The following is a 19,573-nucleotide window of genomic DNA, read 5'->3' as shown; positions in this document are numbered from 1 at the left end:
TTTGACCACTTTAAACTGAATATAGAATGCTTAAAAGGAAGGCTGTTTCTACTTAAATTTCAAGTATCAGGGGGTAGTCGTGTTAGTCTGTATCCACAAAAACAATAAGGAGTCGGGTGGCACCTTAAAGACTAACAGATTTATTTAAGCATAAGCTTTTGTGGGTAAAAACATCTGAAGAAATGAGGTTTTTACCCACGAAAGCTTATGCTCAAATAAATCTGTTAGTCTTTAAGGTGACACCGGACTCCTTGTTGTTTCTACTTAAATGAACATTCTTGACACACAAGGCAGTTGATTTCTCTACCCTCTCATTCAATGTTGGCTTAATTATGAGAAAAGGAATATTTATGTATACAGACAGTGGTGTAAAAGCACCCACAGCCACATACATAACTTCAACATTATAAAACACTGATTATATTCGATGGTTAGGATTTAAACCAACAGGGTAGCAGTGATTGAATATGCAAAAGAATAAATGGTGCCACAGGGAAATCTTTTACCAAAGTTGTTTATTGGAAGATGTGTTTATAAAGGCAATGGAGTGCAAGATTCTTCGGTAAACTCTTTTTGGTTAGTTTTTAAATGACACCTAACAGTAACGATAGACAGTTCGCTCTTAAAATGGTGACAATTGCAGAATGTCCAAACACACATGAATGACATCTGTGCTTAACCTTAAATACTCTTTATAAAACTGGATACAATTCTTGTGCCCACACAGTCCTGATAGAGTACATTATTACATAAGAAGGAGAGGAAAATAAGTACAAGCCTAAGGCCGTCAGTTCTTTACATGGATTTTTCATTGTCAAGTGAGAAAATGTGATTGAGCAATTTAAGTTTTTTAGCGCTTGTTGCAATTAGGCTCAGCCTAAGTGTCTAGGCCTAAACCTGCTCTGCATCAATTCCAGCTTTTATGATCAAGGGTTCAATATTGCAGCATGCTCAGCACTTCTGTGAGACAGGTCAGTGAGTGCTGAGAGATCCAGCACCTCACAGGAGTTGCTTAGCACCTTGCAGGATTGTAATCTAGGGCCCCAATTCAGCAAAGCACTTAGCCACAGGCTTACCTTTTAAGTACATGCTTAAGTGCTTTGATAAACTGGGGTCTACTCAGTACATTCTAAATCTAACAGGTCATTAAGTAATATGGCGTAGACAAGGCCAGTGTGTTTTAACAGCTCTTTCAATAGCTTAGATCAGTAAAGATTATTTGATCTATAGCAACAAGGTTTTAAATATATAACAGAAAAAAATCTATTGATATTATGTATGAGAAATACACCATAAATGGTTCCCACTGGAATGCCAAAAATAATAGTAATGTTGAGTAAGAGAGGTACATACTTTGAGAGTCTGAAAAACTATTTTAACCAGAAATCATAATGGTAGCGGTTTTCTTAATACAATTCTAAGCCATTTTGGCATATGTGCTGTAACTTTATAAAAATGCAATTTATAAGAACATACTATATTCCACTAAGATTTGCAGCAAAAATAAATAAAGACCATTTTAAAAGTTAGCCTTTGAAGCCTTAAATAGGTACATTTACAGCAGCTCATTCTTTATACTTCTCATCCTATTTCTTTAGGGTATTACAGATGTCCCCGCAACTAGAACAGAGAAAGTTACAGAAAAGTTTGCTTTATTTTTATTTTTAAAAAGGACCTATACATACTTCACAGGCCCACTCATTTTCATTCTCAGACAGCGCCTGGGGCAATCACTGAATGACACAATGGATTAATCAAACTCTGCCCACCACCTAAGTGTAGCACACACGTAATCTGATGTCTGTCTTCATACCAGAGGTAAAGATTTCCACATAAAGTTTTTACATTTGAGTTACATTGCTTAAATATTGGTCTGCACAAAAAATTTAACAACGATTGGCCACTGACTGGAATGAGTAGTCACTAAATAAAAACCCTTAATATTAATATTAACTAATTGGTAAATTAAGACTAAATGGGGCTTGATTCCAGTCTGACCAAAGGGACAACAACAACAACAAACAGTACTCAGATTTAATCAGATTGGAGGAGTCTTGATCATATATATATATATTTAATATAAAAAAACTAAATTATTCAAAAGCTTATTTAAATGTAAACAAATGTAATATACAAATCCACCTATTGTGATCTCTTTTATTCTACCAACTGCAAACTAAGCTTCCCTTTCATTACTCTGCAGCAGTGTCTCTTAGATCATATGCAAATGCTTCCATAGGAAACTTTGCCTCTAACACAAACTTTTAGTTCTGGATAAGTGCTTCAAAAACCCCTTTAATCTCAAAGAAAGAGTTCAACTAGTTTACAAAATACGGTTTTAAAGGGCAAACATACATATTCACAAAACAGACTTACTAAGTTATACTTTTCTTCACAATTACATGTTTGTTAGATTATGAAAGAACTTTGGAGAAATTATGCAACATGATCTCATTCTAAATCCTGTCAAGATGCAGACAGTAAAAATTTTCAAAACATTTGACAACCCTAGGGATGTACATGAAAGTTATTTTATTCAATTATTGTGTGTGGTTTCAGTATGTCTCAAATTGCTAAAACATTCTAGAAGTAGCATGTAACAAAGTTTATTTCCACGTGTCCACTGGAGACACATTTTATTATAAATAACAAGATATGTTAAAGTTAAGATTACATTCTTTGCTGATAAAGTAAAGTACAGTATTTACACAATCCACAGTCTTGTCTGTATAAATAGTTTATCTACATATACTGAACGTTGGAAAAGTTGAGAGAAAAAAATGTCAAGAGACTTCTTAGTTTGACTTGTCAAATAAAGTTAGTAGTAATCTTGCACATATACTCGTCTGCATCATCGCTCTCTAAGATGAAATCTTGAATTAACACTTGACAAAAAGCAGCTCCCATTTTGGCTGAGCATCTTTAGTAATCTGATGATATCATTAATAAAGCATCTGTCAACATACCAAAATTTCAGAATTATTTAGATTTCTAGAACTGACAGTGCTGCTAAGAGGAAACATAATTACATGTGCATCTCCTTTAACAATTCAATGAAGATTTTGCAATGCGACACTCTCAAGGACTTGATGATCAAGGAATAAGATTAGATGGCTTTTGTTTTAGTTTTTGGGTGAATGATAGTGCTTATAAAAGTGAGACACTGATGACTGGTTAGAGACTGGCCAGCAGTATAAAGTAGAAAGGCCTGTGCAAGCCTCTTCTCACAACCCTAACCAATGCACTTCAGTCCAGACCAGCTAGTCTGGTCTTTTGCCTTTGTTGAACCAACACTGGCAATCTTTCTATATTATAGTTTGTGCTATGATTTTGTAGCATGGCTATCCAGCAGGCTGATGAAACTTATTTGACTAAGGCCAGATCTCAATAAAGGTTCAGAAGTGATGTTTAGTACATTTGGTCACTGTGCCTCCTAACAGTGCAATGTGACTTTTAAAAAATACATACTCTTAAAATATAATATATACACAATACATTATTTGTGAAAGCACATTAACAAATGGCCAGCATCCCTCATTGCTATTCAGTTCTTGTCTGCCATCAAAGATAATCTTTCATTGCTTTCCCATTTTAGAACTGAATTTGGTAGTCTGCTAAAATCTAGAAAAATGCAAGAAGTGGTGATTAAGTAGCTACACTAGTGTATAGCAACCTGATCAAGCTATAACATGGTTACAGTAAAACCAAAAATCTTAAAAGTAAAATGAAATCTTAGTCAACAAATGTGCTAGCCTAAAAGGCAGAAATCTCCAGAAGTTAAGGCAATTTCATACAGTACATTGTTTAAGGATTCACTCTATCCTCAACTTAGTGTTAGTTCACTAGACTATAAATTTTCCTATAGGAACAGACAGCATGGGATGTTTTATACCATATTAGGTGATTCATCCCCTTGTCAGACCACATTTATGTAAAGAATTACTGTGAAGTTCAGATTACTTGAAGGCAAACACATTCATGGCAACACAGGCTGTCAGGGCGACAAGCGATTCAATGAACTGCTTTCATCTCCTGTTGCAGTAAGTTTGAGTGTTGTCAGCTTCCGAGGGGGATGTTGAGGACTCTTACGAAGGTTATCGTCCATCTGCAGGAAACAAAATGGAAGCTGAATTTGGTGTACAGAAGAACACAGACGCATGCCAAGAGCCTGCATACTCTGCATGGTTCCAGTCATGAATGTTTGTGTGAGTGGTCTCACCCTGCTATTTCTGCTCTCAGCCCTGGTCATAAAGGATGCTTTGGTTCCTCTCTCATCCCTAAACTCCTGCTTGTGCTTAGATGGCTATTTATACCATGGCACATAAGAAGTGGGACAGTTATGTGGGCTCTTCCTTGAATCATCTAACTGAGAGCATTGAAGAACTGCTGTGGCTCACCTTCTCCAAGGAAGCCTAAGTATCAGTTTTATGACAGCCAAATTCTGTTGGATCAAAAGTCATAAAGCTGCCAAACTCAACTGGCGCATTAATCTGCTCAGCACCTGAAGCAGCATTCAGCACCTTTGAGAAGTGTAGCCTTTAATTTCAGAAGTGCTGCAGAGGAGTAGGGGAATTTCATTTTATAATGATTTATAAAATATATTGCTAAAAGAGCATGATAAGATCTTTTCAAAGACATGTTAAAAGCAATTTCTGAATAAAAGGATTTTAACTTCCCAGAAGAAATAAATGGAATTTTAAACACTCCACATAGAACAGTGCATAAAGTTCAGCAAATATGCTACAATTGCTACCTAATGCAGGAAACCCTCCATATTATTCATGAACAAACCATTTTATACATTGACATTTTTCTCTGAATGTTATTTTTAGTCACATCTGGGTGGCATCTTTTAGTGAATTAATATGCTTAGTGTCCTCAAATATTGTCCCCAGTAATTTAGTGCTTATGAAAGGTTCTGACAGACGGCCATGGAAACAAGCGCCCTTTACCAAGTACAGGACAGACCAGAGAACTTCTGACTGACCCATTAACTAAAAAAAAACAAACAAAAAACAAAAAACCCAACAAGCATTAGAAGGAACAAACGTAGAATTAAAAATACAGAGTGAGTAGGGCAAAGAAGGAATGTTCCTAGACAGGGGATGACAAGTAGTTACATAGAAGACTCTTTGGTCTTCAAACCAGTCTTCGAACCGAAAGGAAAGGGCTTAAATGGATGTCCAGAGCAAGTTCCACATCTTAGGGGACACCATGAAAAAACTTTGTCAGTTGCCGATTTAAGTGGTGAGAACAGAAACCATAACAAAAGGGGTAGTGTCAGACTGCAGCAGATCTGATGATGTGGACATCTCTAGATTGCTAAGACAATTCACACAAGGCCCTGAACAGTTACATGGGAAGGACTTTTGGTCTCTAATTCCAACGGATTATCTGAACTGCAGGCCTAAGAGTGAAAAACTGCCTCTCTCATTACCAATTCCTTATTTAGGGAGAAGTCTGGATTATTCATAGGGACATGGTTAACCAAATTCTGCTAGTTACCAGCATTTATTCAAAAGAAAATTGCTGACATAAGCCTTTGGAAGAGGACAAGATTTGAGGCAGGGATTGTGTATTTTACATGTGTGTACAGTGACTAGCACAATGGGGCCTTGATCCAGGAATGTGGCTTGCAGGTGCTACTGCAACACAAATAATACATACTCCTATTAATATGTTGTGTTATCCTTCAACATTTGAGCACACTGTATTTCCTTTGTCAACAATACTGCTTTGAAAACAATGAAACAGTTACCTCAGGAAGCAGAAGAATTTGTTACTGGTTTATTTTGAATTATGACATTATGTTCATGTTTTTTATGTAAATTAACTCCTTAGCAAAGAAACAAGGAAAGAAAAACTTTGCATTGTAAAGTTACAATGATTATTTAGGGCAAGTTTACACTACAAAATTAAGTCAACCTAATTTACATCGACACACAGCCACCACAGTAATAGAATTGGTTTTACACATCCACACTACGTTCCTTGTGTCAGCGGTGTGCATCCTCACTTGGAGCACTTACACTACTTTAACTGTGAGTGTGGGAAATTGTGGGACAGCTGCTGAAAGGCAGCAACAGTCGATATATGCAATGCAGTGTCTGCACTGACACTGTGTTGACCTAACTACATCGATTTAAGCGCTACACCTGTCGCAGAGGTGGAGTTCGTAAGTCGGGGTAGTGGGTGAGTTACATCGGTGGGAGCTACGTTTTAGTATAGATGCTTACAGAGTTAGCGCAACATAAGCTACCTTACATTGACATAACTCTGTAGCGTAGACCAGGCCCCAATATGCAAGAATAGCTGGGAACAACAATGAAGTCACAAGAACTAATGGAAAATAAAGACTGAAGAAAAATAACCTTTTCAATCAAGTTGGATTCCTTATTTACAAGCTGTGTGAGTTTCTGTAGATTTGCATCTACGGTATCCTGTCCAGACGGAGAGACGCCTAAAGCATCAAAGCAGAAAGATGAAGATGGAAAGAAATTTAGAAGAGCTTCACAAGTCTCTTGCAAAGCTTTTTTGGACAGAAAGATCATGCAGTTTTTCACCCCTATAAACAGGTCCACTGTTCCCTCCAAGCTGTGCACACGCACACAGGTCCTAAATCCCACGCACATGTGTGCACAAAAAATGAAACACTACATCGGAGCCAGTCCGAAATATCATTTACAGGTGACTTTTGACATTGTTTGCCCGCCATCTATCAACACAGCCAGATTCTACTAGCTGGCAAGGGGAGGAAAGGGAAAGGAGGTTAAATTTCCTTTTTCTAAGTATTTAAAAATGACATTTATAAAATAACATGGTGTAAAACTATTATCATCATCACAAACTGCAAATTAAAACTTTTAAACGTATAACATTTTACTCGCTTGGGCGCATTTGCCTCATAGTGCACAAATCTGAACTCTGCTTCAAAAATTTGCACAGAAGAAATTTTTTGTGCACACAGCCTGTCAAAAATTAGAGGGAACATTGAACAGGTCTTTAATAAAGAAACACTTTGTATTGCAGACAATGTTGTAGCTTTTTGTTTCCAAACTGAAATCCTGAACCCGAACTTCTGTGTAGATATAGGTACATCCTGCTAATCTTGACATGCTTTAAAGGGAAGAATTAAGTGGTTCTCAACCCTTTAAAAACCATGCCCTCATGTTACAACAACAAAAGAAAGTTTCAGGATCCATTCTCCCCCCAACTCAAAAAAATTGTGATTCTTCTCCCCACTCCATCTAGCCATAAAGAAGACAGAAGGGCCACTTGCACAGAGGTTTGACAGCAAAGTTAAAGCCATAAGCAAAATCTGCAATAATCAAATACTTAGGGCTTGTCTTCACTACCATGCTAAATCGGCACTGCTGCATCGCATGTCTGGTGAAGATTCATTATGTCAACAGGAGAGCACTGTCCCATCAACGTATTTACTCAACTCAACAAGAGGAGGAAGCTATGCCGGTAAGAGAGCATCTCCCGCCAACATAGTGCGTTGTAAACACCGCTTAAGTCGATGTACGTTACGTCACTCAGGGGAGCAGTTTTTTCACACTCCTGAGTGACGTAATTTACATCAACTTAAGCAGTAGTATAGACCACTGGTTCTCAATCATGGGTACGGGGACTCCTGGGGGACCAAGAGCAGGTTTCAGGGGGGGCACCTAGCAGGGCCAGTATTAGACTCGCTGGGGCCCAGGGTAGAAAGCTGAAGCCCCACTGCAGGGGGCTGAAGCCCAGGGCCCTGAATCCCACCAGCCAGGGCTTAAGCCGAAGCTTGAGCAATGTACCTTTGGTGGAGCTCCTGTGGTGTGGGGCCCCAGGCAATTGCCCTGGTTGCTACCCCTAATGCTGGCCCTGGCTTTTATATGCAGAAAACCAGTTATCGCGGCACAGGTGGGCCATGGAGTTTTTATAGCATGTTGGGGGAGGGAAAGAGGGGAGGAAGGGCTCAGAAAGAAAAAGGTTGAGAACCACTGGTGTAGACAAGCCCTTAGCCTTCAAAATGCAATGGTAATCTTAACTTGTCCAAAGTGATTAAGAAGTTATGCACTCACCTCTTCTCCTTTCCCCATTCCACAGCCATTTGATTTTGGCAAGTCATTAGATATTTTATGTAGGATTTCTAGACTGACTAGACAGGTTTATTCTTGTGCAACTGACATTAGTAACCCTTTATCTACTGTAATGCAAGAGTACCTGTTTCCTTCCCAGATATATTCCATGCCTTCTATCCCTTCCCTCGGCCTTCCAAAGAAAGGGAAACCTCTCCCACAACACACACACACACAAGCTATCAGCGGGCAAATCAGAAGAGTTAATATCAGTCTGGCTTTTTGAGTTTTTGTCAGTACTGTGCTTATATCTACATCTTAACATGAAATGCTGGTGCACTGATGCCTCAGGTTGTGTCATCTGCGGGACTGAACCTGGGATCTCTGGATCTAAAAGTATGAAACTTTACTGCTTGAGTTAAAGGACCAGATCCATTGGCTGGGAAGCAGTAGCAAACTCAAACCTCTTACATGATCTAGTCACTAGAGGAGGAATAAAGACCCACACTACAGGTCTCGGTGTGGCTTACACTGGTAGGTTGTTTTCTAGAAAAGGAACAGAAATCTGACTGTGAAGGGACAGATTCTAAATACAGGAGGAAAAATTGGTAAATAAGGACCAAGTGCTGTCATACTTTATTGAGCAAAACCTCCCTGATTTCAGTGGGAGACCTGCGCAATTTAAGGACCACTAAATTTAGCCATATAGACTTAAGTTATCCTCTTAACCCAAAAGGAGATGTCTGTTTAGGCTGAGGGAACAAAGATGAAGAGGAACAATCAAGTTTCTCAGTTTCATATATCAGAAAAACAAATGTAGATTTGTTCCCATTTCCAAATAATATACGATAAGGGGCAGGAGAAGCTACTTTAAAATGTTAAACAAGTGCTGTTGTCACTCCACTGTTCAAGCATTACTTTATCCTACTATACAACTTGAGAACTGATCATGACTTAATTTCTTCTCCACACCCGCAACATGAAAAGCCATAGGCCAAAGTTGTAGCTTTGTAACTGACTAATATAGTTTCAATTTGGCATCCAATGGAAAGAGGCATCCTTCTTTTGAATATAGTATCCATGTTAAAGAAGAAAAACAAACATGGCTTACCTGTAACATTAAGTCTAAAGTAGCCACTCAGGATGTCATCACAGAAGCGACACAGGTTGGAAAGCTGTTTCAAGTGCTCTTGTAATTGGACTCTAGGGAAGTGCACTTTATAAAGAGGTGCAATAAAACCAAATACAAAGGCATCTAAGGTTGTAGGCCTATCGAGAATAAAAAAAAACAGACAAAACATTAACAGTGCAGTACTCCATAAACCACTTTCTGAGCACACACCAAAAAAAATGCAAAGCACAATTTAACCAATTATTCTGGGACTCCATCACACCATCAGCTGAGTGGACTTCTACTGACTTTAGAGCTTCTGAATTTGAGAGGGCCTTACAAGCTCAAGCAGCATAATTTCAGAATTAAAATTCAGCCCTGCTTCCATATATGGTAGGCGTTCAAGTCACATTACAAACCATTTCTTGCACCACCTCCGGAACAGTCTAGTCTCCTGTGCAGAAACCAAGTAAACAAACTTTAGGCAGGGAAACAGAATCTGCTCACAGGCCACAAAGCACTAGTACATCCAGCACTACAGCCCGTAACTAGAAATAGGCAGCAGTTGACCAAGTGTGGGGGGATCACTGCATTGATTTAGATAACCAACACACCTCTGCCCTTCCATTTTCATGCTTCCAAATCCCCCAGAACCACTTTGGAGAGAGCTGCTGAGCTCGCACACATGGGATATCCACCTGCACAGTAGACCTCCTGTGGGTCTACTGTATTTAGGGCCTTCCACACTTGGGGATTGAGGCAGCATGATGTGGCCAAAATTGGGAGTTTGCTACACTTAAAGTGGATGGGCCTGGTTTTAATTATTTTGTTCAAGCAGTGGCCATCACCAGCAAAAGACATATAAATAAGTGGAGAAAGCACTGAAGGTTTTAGTGAAAAATTATAATCTTTGGTTCACCAAGACCCCTGTCTGAACAGACTGACACTAAAGTACTATGTTGTTTATAACATATACATTTCTCTTCAGATCTTACCTCCAAAGATAAATGTTAAACCTGAATCTATTTTGGAGCAGCATGAGACATTCTTGCAATTAATCAATAATGTTAGAGCATGCACTATGTGAGATGACTATCAATCATAAAAAGGTTTACACTCACATATTTCCAAAGAAAAACTGAGATGTTCCCAATCTGTTTGATAGAAGATTTAGGCACTCCTTGGCATCTCTGTATATCTAACAAGAGAAAAATTGACCTAAGAGCAATAAAAAGTGGGAAGACTAGTATGCAGAACAGCATTTATCGTTACACAACATAAGTCTCCATTTCAGCTCTTCCCCTTGTCAGTACCAATTTGTGACCTAAGTTACTCATAAAGCAAAGCATACCTGTGCTTCTACTTCACTCAAACTGTATAGTGGAGGCTCTCCCCTCATCAGCAGGATCCTGTTAAGTGCTTCCCTGGACATCTTCCCAGGTAGATATAAACTCAATGGAAATGGAATCCTTGAAGCAAACCACGGCTTTGTCACAGTACAGTAATTTTCAGCCTCGACCCAGAATGTGTGCAGCTGTATCAACACAGTGAAGAACATGAACAAGAGTTAATAGGAATTCTAATGAAAACATTATGCTTCTCTTTATAAAGACTGTGTAAGGTTCTCTGTTACACAAATAATAGGAATTATAGTATTAAAAAAAGCAAGCAGGCGCCTTACTAAATTATATTCCCACACACAAGGCATTAAGATACAGTTTAAGGCTGTAACTATGCTCCTATTAAATTAAGACATTAGGACATTGTAGATAATGCACAACATTCAAAGCAAAGATTCTAAATAAATCGACGACTGATCCTATAGATCATTCACTCATCTTATGGTGCAGTGTCAATGTCATAGGAAAAGTTTATATCACTATCACACACTATATCCTTCAATATTTAACATTCATAAACGATTTGGAAAAAGAGGTAAACAGTGAGGTAGCAAAATTTGCAGATGATACAAAACTACTCAAGATAGTTAAGTCCCAGACAGACTGTGAAGAGCTACAAGGGGAATCTCACAAAACCAGGTAACTGGGCAACAAAATGACAGATGAAATTTAATGTTGAGAAATGCAAAGTAAGGCTCATTGGAAAACATAATCCTAACTATACACATATAATAATGGGGTCTAAATTAGCTGTTATCACTCAAGAAAGATCTTGGAGTCATTGTGGACAGTTCTCTGAAATCATCCACTCAATGTGCAGCAGCAGTCAAAAAAGCGAACAGAATGTTGGGAATCATCAAGAAAAGGATAGATAATAAGACCGAAAATATCGTATTGCCTCTATATAAATCCATGGTACGCCCACACCTTGAATACTGCATGCAGATGTGGTCGCCCCATCTCAAAGAAGATATACACCTACAACCTGATATAACGCGATCCGATATAACACGAATTCGGATATAACACGGTAAAGCATTTCCCCTCCTCCCCAATCCCTCCCAGGCTTGCGCAAGCCTAGGAGGGAGGGGGAAGAAGCAGAGTGGCAGCAGCACGCTCAGGGGAGGAGGCTGAGGCGGAGCTGGGGTGGGGGTGGGGGGCAGGGAACTGCGGGGAACTGCAATTTTTCTCCGTGGGTGCTCCAGTCCCGGAGTTGGCGCCTATGGTGGCAGTGTGTCTGGCTCTGACATGCTGCTCAGAGCGGCGTGTTAAGAGGGCCGTGCCGGGGCCAGGGGGTTGGATAAGAGGTAGAGGGGATGGGTTTGAGACAGTTACAGAACTAAGTGGGATGAAGGAGATATTGGTGTTTATTGCTCTCAGGAAGTAGATGAAGGTGAAGAGGCTAGGTTAGAATCAGCACCAGTATGTGAAATTTGGTAGACCTGTAGCATGGTAGGTAATGGTTTCCAGTATAAACTGGAGCCAAAGTCATACAACTCCAATATAGAGGTAATGCAAGCAGCTACAGAGTTCTACATCTTTACTGTAATTCACAGTATGTTGGTGTGGGCTTGTGGCCTATGTTAGATGTGATCGAGGTATGGAGGCTACTGGTGGACTGTTAGAACATGGATATGAATAGAGTCAGGGTAAAGGTTGTTAGAGAACCTTAACTTTGAATGTGTAGGCTTTTACATTTTTAAACAAGTACAAGACTCATGTTTAAATACAACTGATATAGTTCAGGCTCTAAATGGGCATCTTAAAGTAGTTTTCATCTGAGAATTTCCCTAGATGTCTTTAGAGGGAAAAGAAAAATCTATATCGCATGAAAGCTTGCTAAGGATAGTTATTTTGCTTTCTGATACAAAGATATTTTATGACAATACTAGATGTAATGTACAGGGAACACAGGTTATTTAATAGAACATATGACAAAACAGTCTTTAAATCAAATCTCAAGAGGCACATGTGTAAGTTCTCTTAAACTTGGGCAGTTCAACTGAGGGCATTTACAGACTCTGTCAGGACATCTTCATACCAGCATACCTTGAGAAGTTCCAAAAATCCATTAAAAAGAACTCCACAGTTATGCCCCTGACATTATCAAAAATGATCAGGCATGTCAGATCTCATTCAGGAGTACTAAATAAAACACATCTGAAATTTCTATTTGACACATTGGGGAACCACGCACACCAGTAAGGGGTTCTGTCACTGCCTGCCCTGGTTCATGTCTTCAAGAGCAATGAACCAGAGGGGAACGGTCTGGTACTTAAGAACTTAGAGAGAACGGATTTAGGACACTCAGGACTGGAAGGGCCACTGGTGTCACCTCCAGTGAATAACTAGGCTGGCAGAAGCCAGGGTGAGACCTTGTGCTTATGGGCAGGCTATTGGTGTCAGCGATCTGAGACATAGCAGCACAGCATTAAGGAACCCCACGGTTACAGGATAGATAGTGACAGAACCCCTTACTGGTCTGGGTGATCCCCCAAATGTCACATTACTATGCATTGGTTGCATTCAAAACGTTGCATTTAGAAAGAAAATAAAGGAAAAATAGGTATAGCTCATTTTAAAAAGAGTATCTCAGAGATACCTTGCCCCCCAGATTTTTGGAAGCAGACAGAAGTACTGTCAAAATTGGGCTTAAAAAAAGGAAGCAAGTTGCAGCCACAGCTGTGGTGTGATGGCTGCGTCTACACAATCAACACCAATGACCATCTCCCATAAGAATCCATTTGGAGCAATGCATGCTGCCTAACACCTTCACAGATACAAATATTTACGAATAACGTATAGCCTGCTCCATTCAGTGTCTGAAAGCGTTCATCACCCTCTCTCTGAAAACCAAGTTCCTTTGAAATGTCTCACACTGGGCAATATTTAATTATTGATCACATTTTATCTTGACCATCATTCTATGTTTGTAGATGCTTACCACAGCAGGAAGCAGTTTTTCTTCAAGTAGTGCAATGTAGGCCAGTGTGTCAGCTCCTTGTTTTGCAGATAGTTCATAATCAGCATTGTATTTCTGTCAAGTTAAAAAACACACATGCAATACACACACACAGTGTCACATGAAAATTCTCACACAGAAAAGAAGTCCCACAACTGGTGGCTTCTGTAGAGCTAAACAGTTATTAAGCAGGTCAAGTAACCAAAATAATTTTAAGTCCTGCAATCTAAGAATGGAAAATGTATACCTACTGAAATTTTCTTCCTTTAATCATCCATACCCTCTGTGCTAAACCTCTCCATGCCCAACCTCTCTACTGCTCCCAGTATCCTCAGCCTCCACTGGAGAGGAAGGCCCAGAAAAACAGCCTGCCTTTAACTGCTTTCCAAGCAGCAGCAGAGTGAAACAGATGCAAAAAGTATTACTCAGGTCCCAATACTGTACTGAACTCCTCCGGTAGATAGCTCTCTCAGTTTTCTGTAAAGCCTCATGCACATATGGAGATGTATAGAGAGTAAACCAAAACACTCTTTTATTTGTTATTTTTCAAAGTTATCCTTTTAGAAATGTAAACACTGTCTGAGTCCTGAAGGTACCTTAGATCAAATTCTAGATTCAATTACACCAGCATAAATTTGAGTAATTCTACTGAAGTCAACAAATCAAATCCATTTAAGTTAGCTGAGATCAGAATCTGACCCTTGGTGTTTAGCCTTGTAGTTCACTGCCCAAGGAAAGAAAAGAGAAGTGGATATGTGTATAGACTATTCTGTACCATTCCTGGTTTCTAGAGCAGAAGTGAGAAACTTCTCAAAGAATGAGAAGATAGATACACACAAATTTATGCAGGTACATATTTGTTCCTTTTAAAAGATGACCTGCAACAGATTTTTTTTAAAATGGGTCTTGTGCCCACTTTTTCAGTCTTTACACTGTGTAAAGAAGATTTGGACGTTTGTTTTGTCAAAAAGAGACAAGTGTAGATATACTGGGAGTGTTAATGGTTTTCTTCCCAGTTTTGTGGAAGACCTCTGGGATATCTCAGAGGATGCATATTGTTAGTTCTCACACCTTGATTGGAAAGAGAGAAGTATTGAATCTCTAACCGATGTCTTTTCTCCAAGAGGTTCCTTAGTCACTGATGTTTAAAATTCTTGGGTTAAATATGTGTTAAACAGTGTGATTAAAAATCCTTTCCCAGCTCCAATTCTCAGTTTTCACTCTCTTAATTCTTCTGATGTCATAATATCACTAACTTTCCAGTCATCAGAGACTCTTCCAGGCTAGACAGGAACTGAATTTCTGATGTAAAAACAAAGCAGGGGGAAAAAAAAGAGACAATACCATTTTAGGCCCTCTTCCTACATTATAAAGATGGAAAAACTGTACAAACCAACTCCCACCCTTTGCAGATTACTTAACATTCTAGATGTTGCTCATCAAGAGTAAAACTGTACATTGCCAAAATGTGCATCACGAAAAACGATTCCAGATTTTCTTTGTTTTGCTATCCAAAAAATCCCCACAGCAGATTAAAAATAATAGAGGTTTTAAAGTAAAATAAACATTTCTGTTAGAGTAATCCAGTTATGTAAAAAACATGACATAAAAATGTGATCTATAAAAACCAGCAACATTAGAGAAAGATTAGCTATTTGAACACTTCATACACAACTCAGGCTGGGTCAACCTGCTCGATGAAGCTTTTGTTGTTTGTTTTATATTTAAACCTTAGAAGGGTTAAAGTTAGTCCTGCTTAAACAGCTAACCATGGTCCACACTCTGCCACCCTTACTCATACTTGAGAGACAATTACTTATGAGTAGTCACAATGAAGTGATCTAGTGCTACTCTACACAAGTAAGAGTAGCAGAATCGGGCTTCATGTTATTAGAAACCATCTGTATGGATATTTACAGATAAATATTGTGACACAGGCAGAAATGTTTCATGACAGAGAAAAAAACAAGTTGCAAATTAAATTAAACTGAACTAAACCCAACATTTCTCTTTAGCAAATTAGAGACCTACCTGTTTTCTTAGGAAGTTTAGTATTTTTGCTGGCTGAGTAATAACTGTGTCTTCTGATATCAACACTGGCACATCTCCTAAGAAGTGAAAATTATACTGTCAACAGAATTTACATGGGACACTTTTAATTGAATTTGAAATGGGCCCTAATCCTACAAACACTGATACAAGTGCTTAGCTTTACACAACAAAGAACTTCATTACGGTCGTGCATGTGTTTCCAGAATCAGGGCCATAGTTAGCATGAAAAAGAATCCAAACAAAGACAGGGCCACATCACAGTCAGACTGAAGTCAATAGGATACGCTGGGCACTTTTGAAAAGCAGGCTACTTTTTAGGTACCTAACTGTAGCTACCTATTTGAAAATTTCAGCCAGTAAACCTACAACTTGTACACACAACTAGTCCGTTAGGCCATTCTCCCATCTTTCTCCCCCATTTGTTTTAAACCCCAGTTATGTCTTGCCTTAAACTAGAGCCACAATCTGATCTGAGCAGGCAGATCCCTGCACCCTTATGGAACCTCATTGACTTCAATGGGACTCCTCACAATGGTGTGAGGGTCAACCTGAACACACCAGATTGCAGGATTGGGGTTTAAGATTGTAAACTCTTTGGGACAGCCTACAGCAGTGGTCCCCAAACTGTGGGGTGTGCCCCCCGTGGGGGGGGTGCGGAGAAACATTCCAGGGGGCATGGTAAGGCCCAGGCCAGCCCCTTTGGGAGGGCAGGGAGGAAGAGCCACCCAGCCCTGTTCTGCCCTCAGCTCTGTTCTGGCTCCGGACCCAGACCTGCCCCCAGCAAAGGCCTCAACTCCCAGCTGTTGCTCTGCTCTCGGCCCTGGACACAGCCCCAGCCAGGTGGGGAGGGAGCGCCACCCAGTTCCACTCCGGCTCTGCCCCCAGCTGAGGCCCCAGCTTTGGCTTCTGGCCACGACTGTGGCCTGGCCACGGCCCCACTCCCAGCCACGGCTCTGCTTCCGGCTGCAGCTCTGCTGCCAGCCGCAGTTACGCTCCTGACCATGGCCCCAGCCGCAGCTCCAGCCCCGGCTCCCAGCGGGATGCACACAGATTACATTTATAGGAAAGGGGGGGCATGACCTTAAGATATTTGGGGACCACTGGCCCACAGAGTCTATCTTATATTATATTTGTACAGTACCTACCACAATGGGACTAGATTTGGTTGGGTCTTTAGCTGCTACCATAATACAAGTAAATAAGACTGTATTATTGAACCAGAGTTTTGGAGAATTAGTTGAATTTAAAATGCTCTTTCCTTATATTTAACTTGTTAAAAAATACAGAATTTATGAGCATATATGTTAAATTAGATCCTGATGTAATTCATAGAAATCAAAGAGATATACCAGGGATGAATTTTGCCCTACAAGTCATAAGGGGCGAAGTTCTATGTGGATATAAGTGATACACAAGCTAATCATATGACAGGTAGCAGTGGCAAATTAGTTTAACTTGCACTGATTTGGTTTCCAGAGCCTGTGCAAAAAGAGTGTGATTTACATACCAATGATGAAGGAAATAAACTAGCAGGAGAGTCCAAAATAAAGGCCTCCCTAGCATATTATCTTAAACCCACCTCTTAGTTGTATTTCCTCATACACCATCCTTTTGATTCACCTTTGTGTAAATTCATCATGGTTTTGCACATTCAGATTGGTGCAAATTATACTTCTTGACGTTTACACTCATCTTCTAACCAAGTTACACCTAATTTAAAGGAACACTGGTAACTTGATAATCTAATTTCCATTTGAAAGTTCTGTGGCTACTATTTTTACAAATTACCTCTAGCTATACTGTGCTGAAAAATTAGAAAATTTTAACTTTTTTCTGATACAATTTGTTTACTGTGTGTGTTTGACAAAACTATAGGTATAGTCAGTTTCAGTGTTTTGTTGATTGTCAGTTGTATCAAATTTACATAGTGATCCAGGACATACTATTTATACCCTCTGGATAGCACTTTACTGTCATACAATTTTCAGGCTTGATATTGTAAACACATTTTCATGCATGCTTAATTTCATTAATGTGAGTAGTCCCACTGACGTCAAATAGATTACTCACATGTGTAAAAGTTTGGCATGTACATACAATTATTTGCAAACTCAGGCGTTCATTTGTAAAATGGCTAGTGTGTATAGGAAAAAAAATTACAAAAGCAAGTACCTTTTGGAGCTCTCCATGAGTTATCAATAGCATTCACTTTCACTGGCGCACCAGAAAAACTGGCATAAGCCTGCAATAAACATTGCATTAAAAATTCTAGTCAGCATTTAAAAAAAAAAAGTGATCTTTTTAAGAATTGATATCACTAGAGCACTTCTGGGTAGCCATGTTGTTAATGGTTCACGATCTCACTTTCTTTATGCACATTCAGTGTATTTTTTAACAAATAGATGACTAACATTATTAATCTTTTTGTGCTAAGAGTTAGAATTTCTTGCTGTAACTTGTACTTATATTAACTGCAAAAGGGTTGGTTTAGGCAGTTTCAGGCAGTGGTGGTCAGCTAGAATAATTTTTAAATGTCAGAACGTTTCTAGGAAACTAGGAGTTAAGAATAATGTCCTGACATCAGTGCCATACTGCAAACACATAGGTATCCAAATTAACTCTATGTTGTAGAAAGACTTTGGAATTATGTGACCAAGCATTACTATGGGCTCTAGAGACTAAACGGGAAAAGACATGGCAGCAATTCCCTACCTCCTGACCACGCCAGCTCCCCTGTGCAGGCTCAATGACTTCAGGGCAGCTCTGCAAGGGTGTAAAAGTCCACCAAAGCAGATCGGCTATCAGGATTAGTATTTTAGGTTGTAAACTCCTCAGGCCGTCATTTAGGTTTAAAGAAATAGTTTTCCCTACTGAGCAATCACCGAGACACAGACGTGAACAATAATGTTGCTACACTTCAATTAATGGGCTTTTTGCTCGTCTCTGCCTATAGTACCTGCCAGGGAAGCTGTAGCATCGCTTTCCTGTAGCCCAAACAGAGTCCCAGGCGAGGTATAAATAACGCGCCATTCCGCATCAGGGAACCGGCAGGCGGCATGAGCCGTAACAAAGGTCCGAACACAGGCCCGTGGTGGAAGGGAACCGCTTCCCGGAGTTATTTCAACGGCCACAGCCCGGGGATCGGATTTCCCGCAGCGCGGCGCCCCGCAGCTCCCATCAGCGGCCGAGGGGCTCTAGCCGGGGGCCGCGCCGCCACGGGAGCTGGGGCCGTTTGCCATCGCCCCAGGCAGACCGGCAGCCGGCTCCGCAGAAACTGAGACGAGAACTAGGACTCCGCGCCCGGCAGCAGCTGCAGCGGCGCCGCCCCGCAGAGCCAGCCTCCCGACCGACCGACCGACCGCCCCCCAGCGCGGCGCCAGCCGGGGCCATCCCGGTCCGCGAGCCGATCGGGCGCGAGCTACTTCCCCGCCCCACCTCCCGCGAGCTGATTGGGTCGCCCCCCGCCGGCCGTTACCATGACAATCAAGGACTCCCTGTGCACGGACGGCAGCCCCCAGTCTCCTCCCCAGCAGCTCAGCTCCATGGGAGACGCCATCTTGCCGCGGCCCCTTTGCCCCGGAAGCGATTGCTTCCGCCTCGGGCCTTCCGGCGGGTGCTCCGTCCCGCGAGACGCGTGTGGCTTGGGCACTGGTGGGCCTCGTGCTGCTGGCTCCCGGCGGGCGGGGTTCGGCGCTAGCGCGTGTCGCGGAATTCTGGGCGGCCGGAGCCCGCCCCCAGCGGCCCGGCACCCTCCCAGCTCAGCCTACGCGCAGCCGCCCGCCCCGGAGCTGCGGCGCCCCCACCACGGGGAGGGAACAAGGCGAGCCCCCCTCTCCACCGCATAGACCTGGCTGCTGGGGCGGCCCGCTGCATGAGCCCGCAGCTCCGCAGACGGGGGTGGTGCCGTAGGTCGCCAGTGGGGTGGCGCCTTTAATTTCCCCCTCTCCCCTTCATGCCCAGTCTAGTTGAGTGCCCTCGCCACTGAGCC

At 41.1% G+C, this 19,573-nt stretch overlaps 1 protein-coding gene across 3 annotated transcripts; it reads right to left on the bottom strand.

Moving 5' to 3' along the window:
* Positions 1 to 229: 229 nt before the first annotated feature.
* MTX3 (metaxin 3) lies at positions 230 to 19,209 on the bottom strand. 3 transcript variants are annotated; one of them, XM_073344129.1, is made up of 9 exons: positions 19,061 to 19,209; positions 17,758 to 17,827; positions 15,565 to 15,641; positions 13,516 to 13,608; positions 10,523 to 10,705; positions 10,293 to 10,369; positions 9,172 to 9,329; positions 6,372 to 6,460; positions 230 to 4,105 (listed from the first exon to the last, which is right to left on the bottom strand). In XM_073344129.1, exons 1-9 carry the CDS (start codon positions 19,139 to 19,141, stop codon positions 3,995 to 3,997), a joined length of 939 nt encoding a protein of 312 aa, XP_073200230.1. In that variant the 5' UTR covers positions 19,142 to 19,209; the 3' UTR covers positions 230 to 3,994. The 3 variants fall into 3 exon arrangements, with proteins under 3 accessions (XP_073200230.1, XP_073200229.1, XP_073200231.1); XM_073344128.1 differs by lacking the exon at positions 19,061 to 19,209 and adding an exon at positions 18,542 to 18,921; XM_073344130.1 differs by lacking the exons at positions 6,372 to 6,460; positions 19,061 to 19,209 and adding an exon at positions 18,542 to 18,922 and having other exon boundaries at positions 4,013 to 4,105.
* Between the last annotated feature and the right edge of the window lie 364 nt (positions 19,210 to 19,573).

Source organism: Lepidochelys kempii, chromosome 5, assembly GCF_965140265.1.
Source record: "Lepidochelys kempii isolate rLepKem1 chromosome 5, rLepKem1.hap2, whole genome shotgun sequence".
NCBI classification, from domain to species: Eukaryota; Metazoa; Chordata; order Testudines; family Cheloniidae; genus Lepidochelys; species Lepidochelys kempii.
Note: the sequence above shows the minus strand (reverse complement) of the source record. Positions and strands in the feature narration are given on the sequence as shown.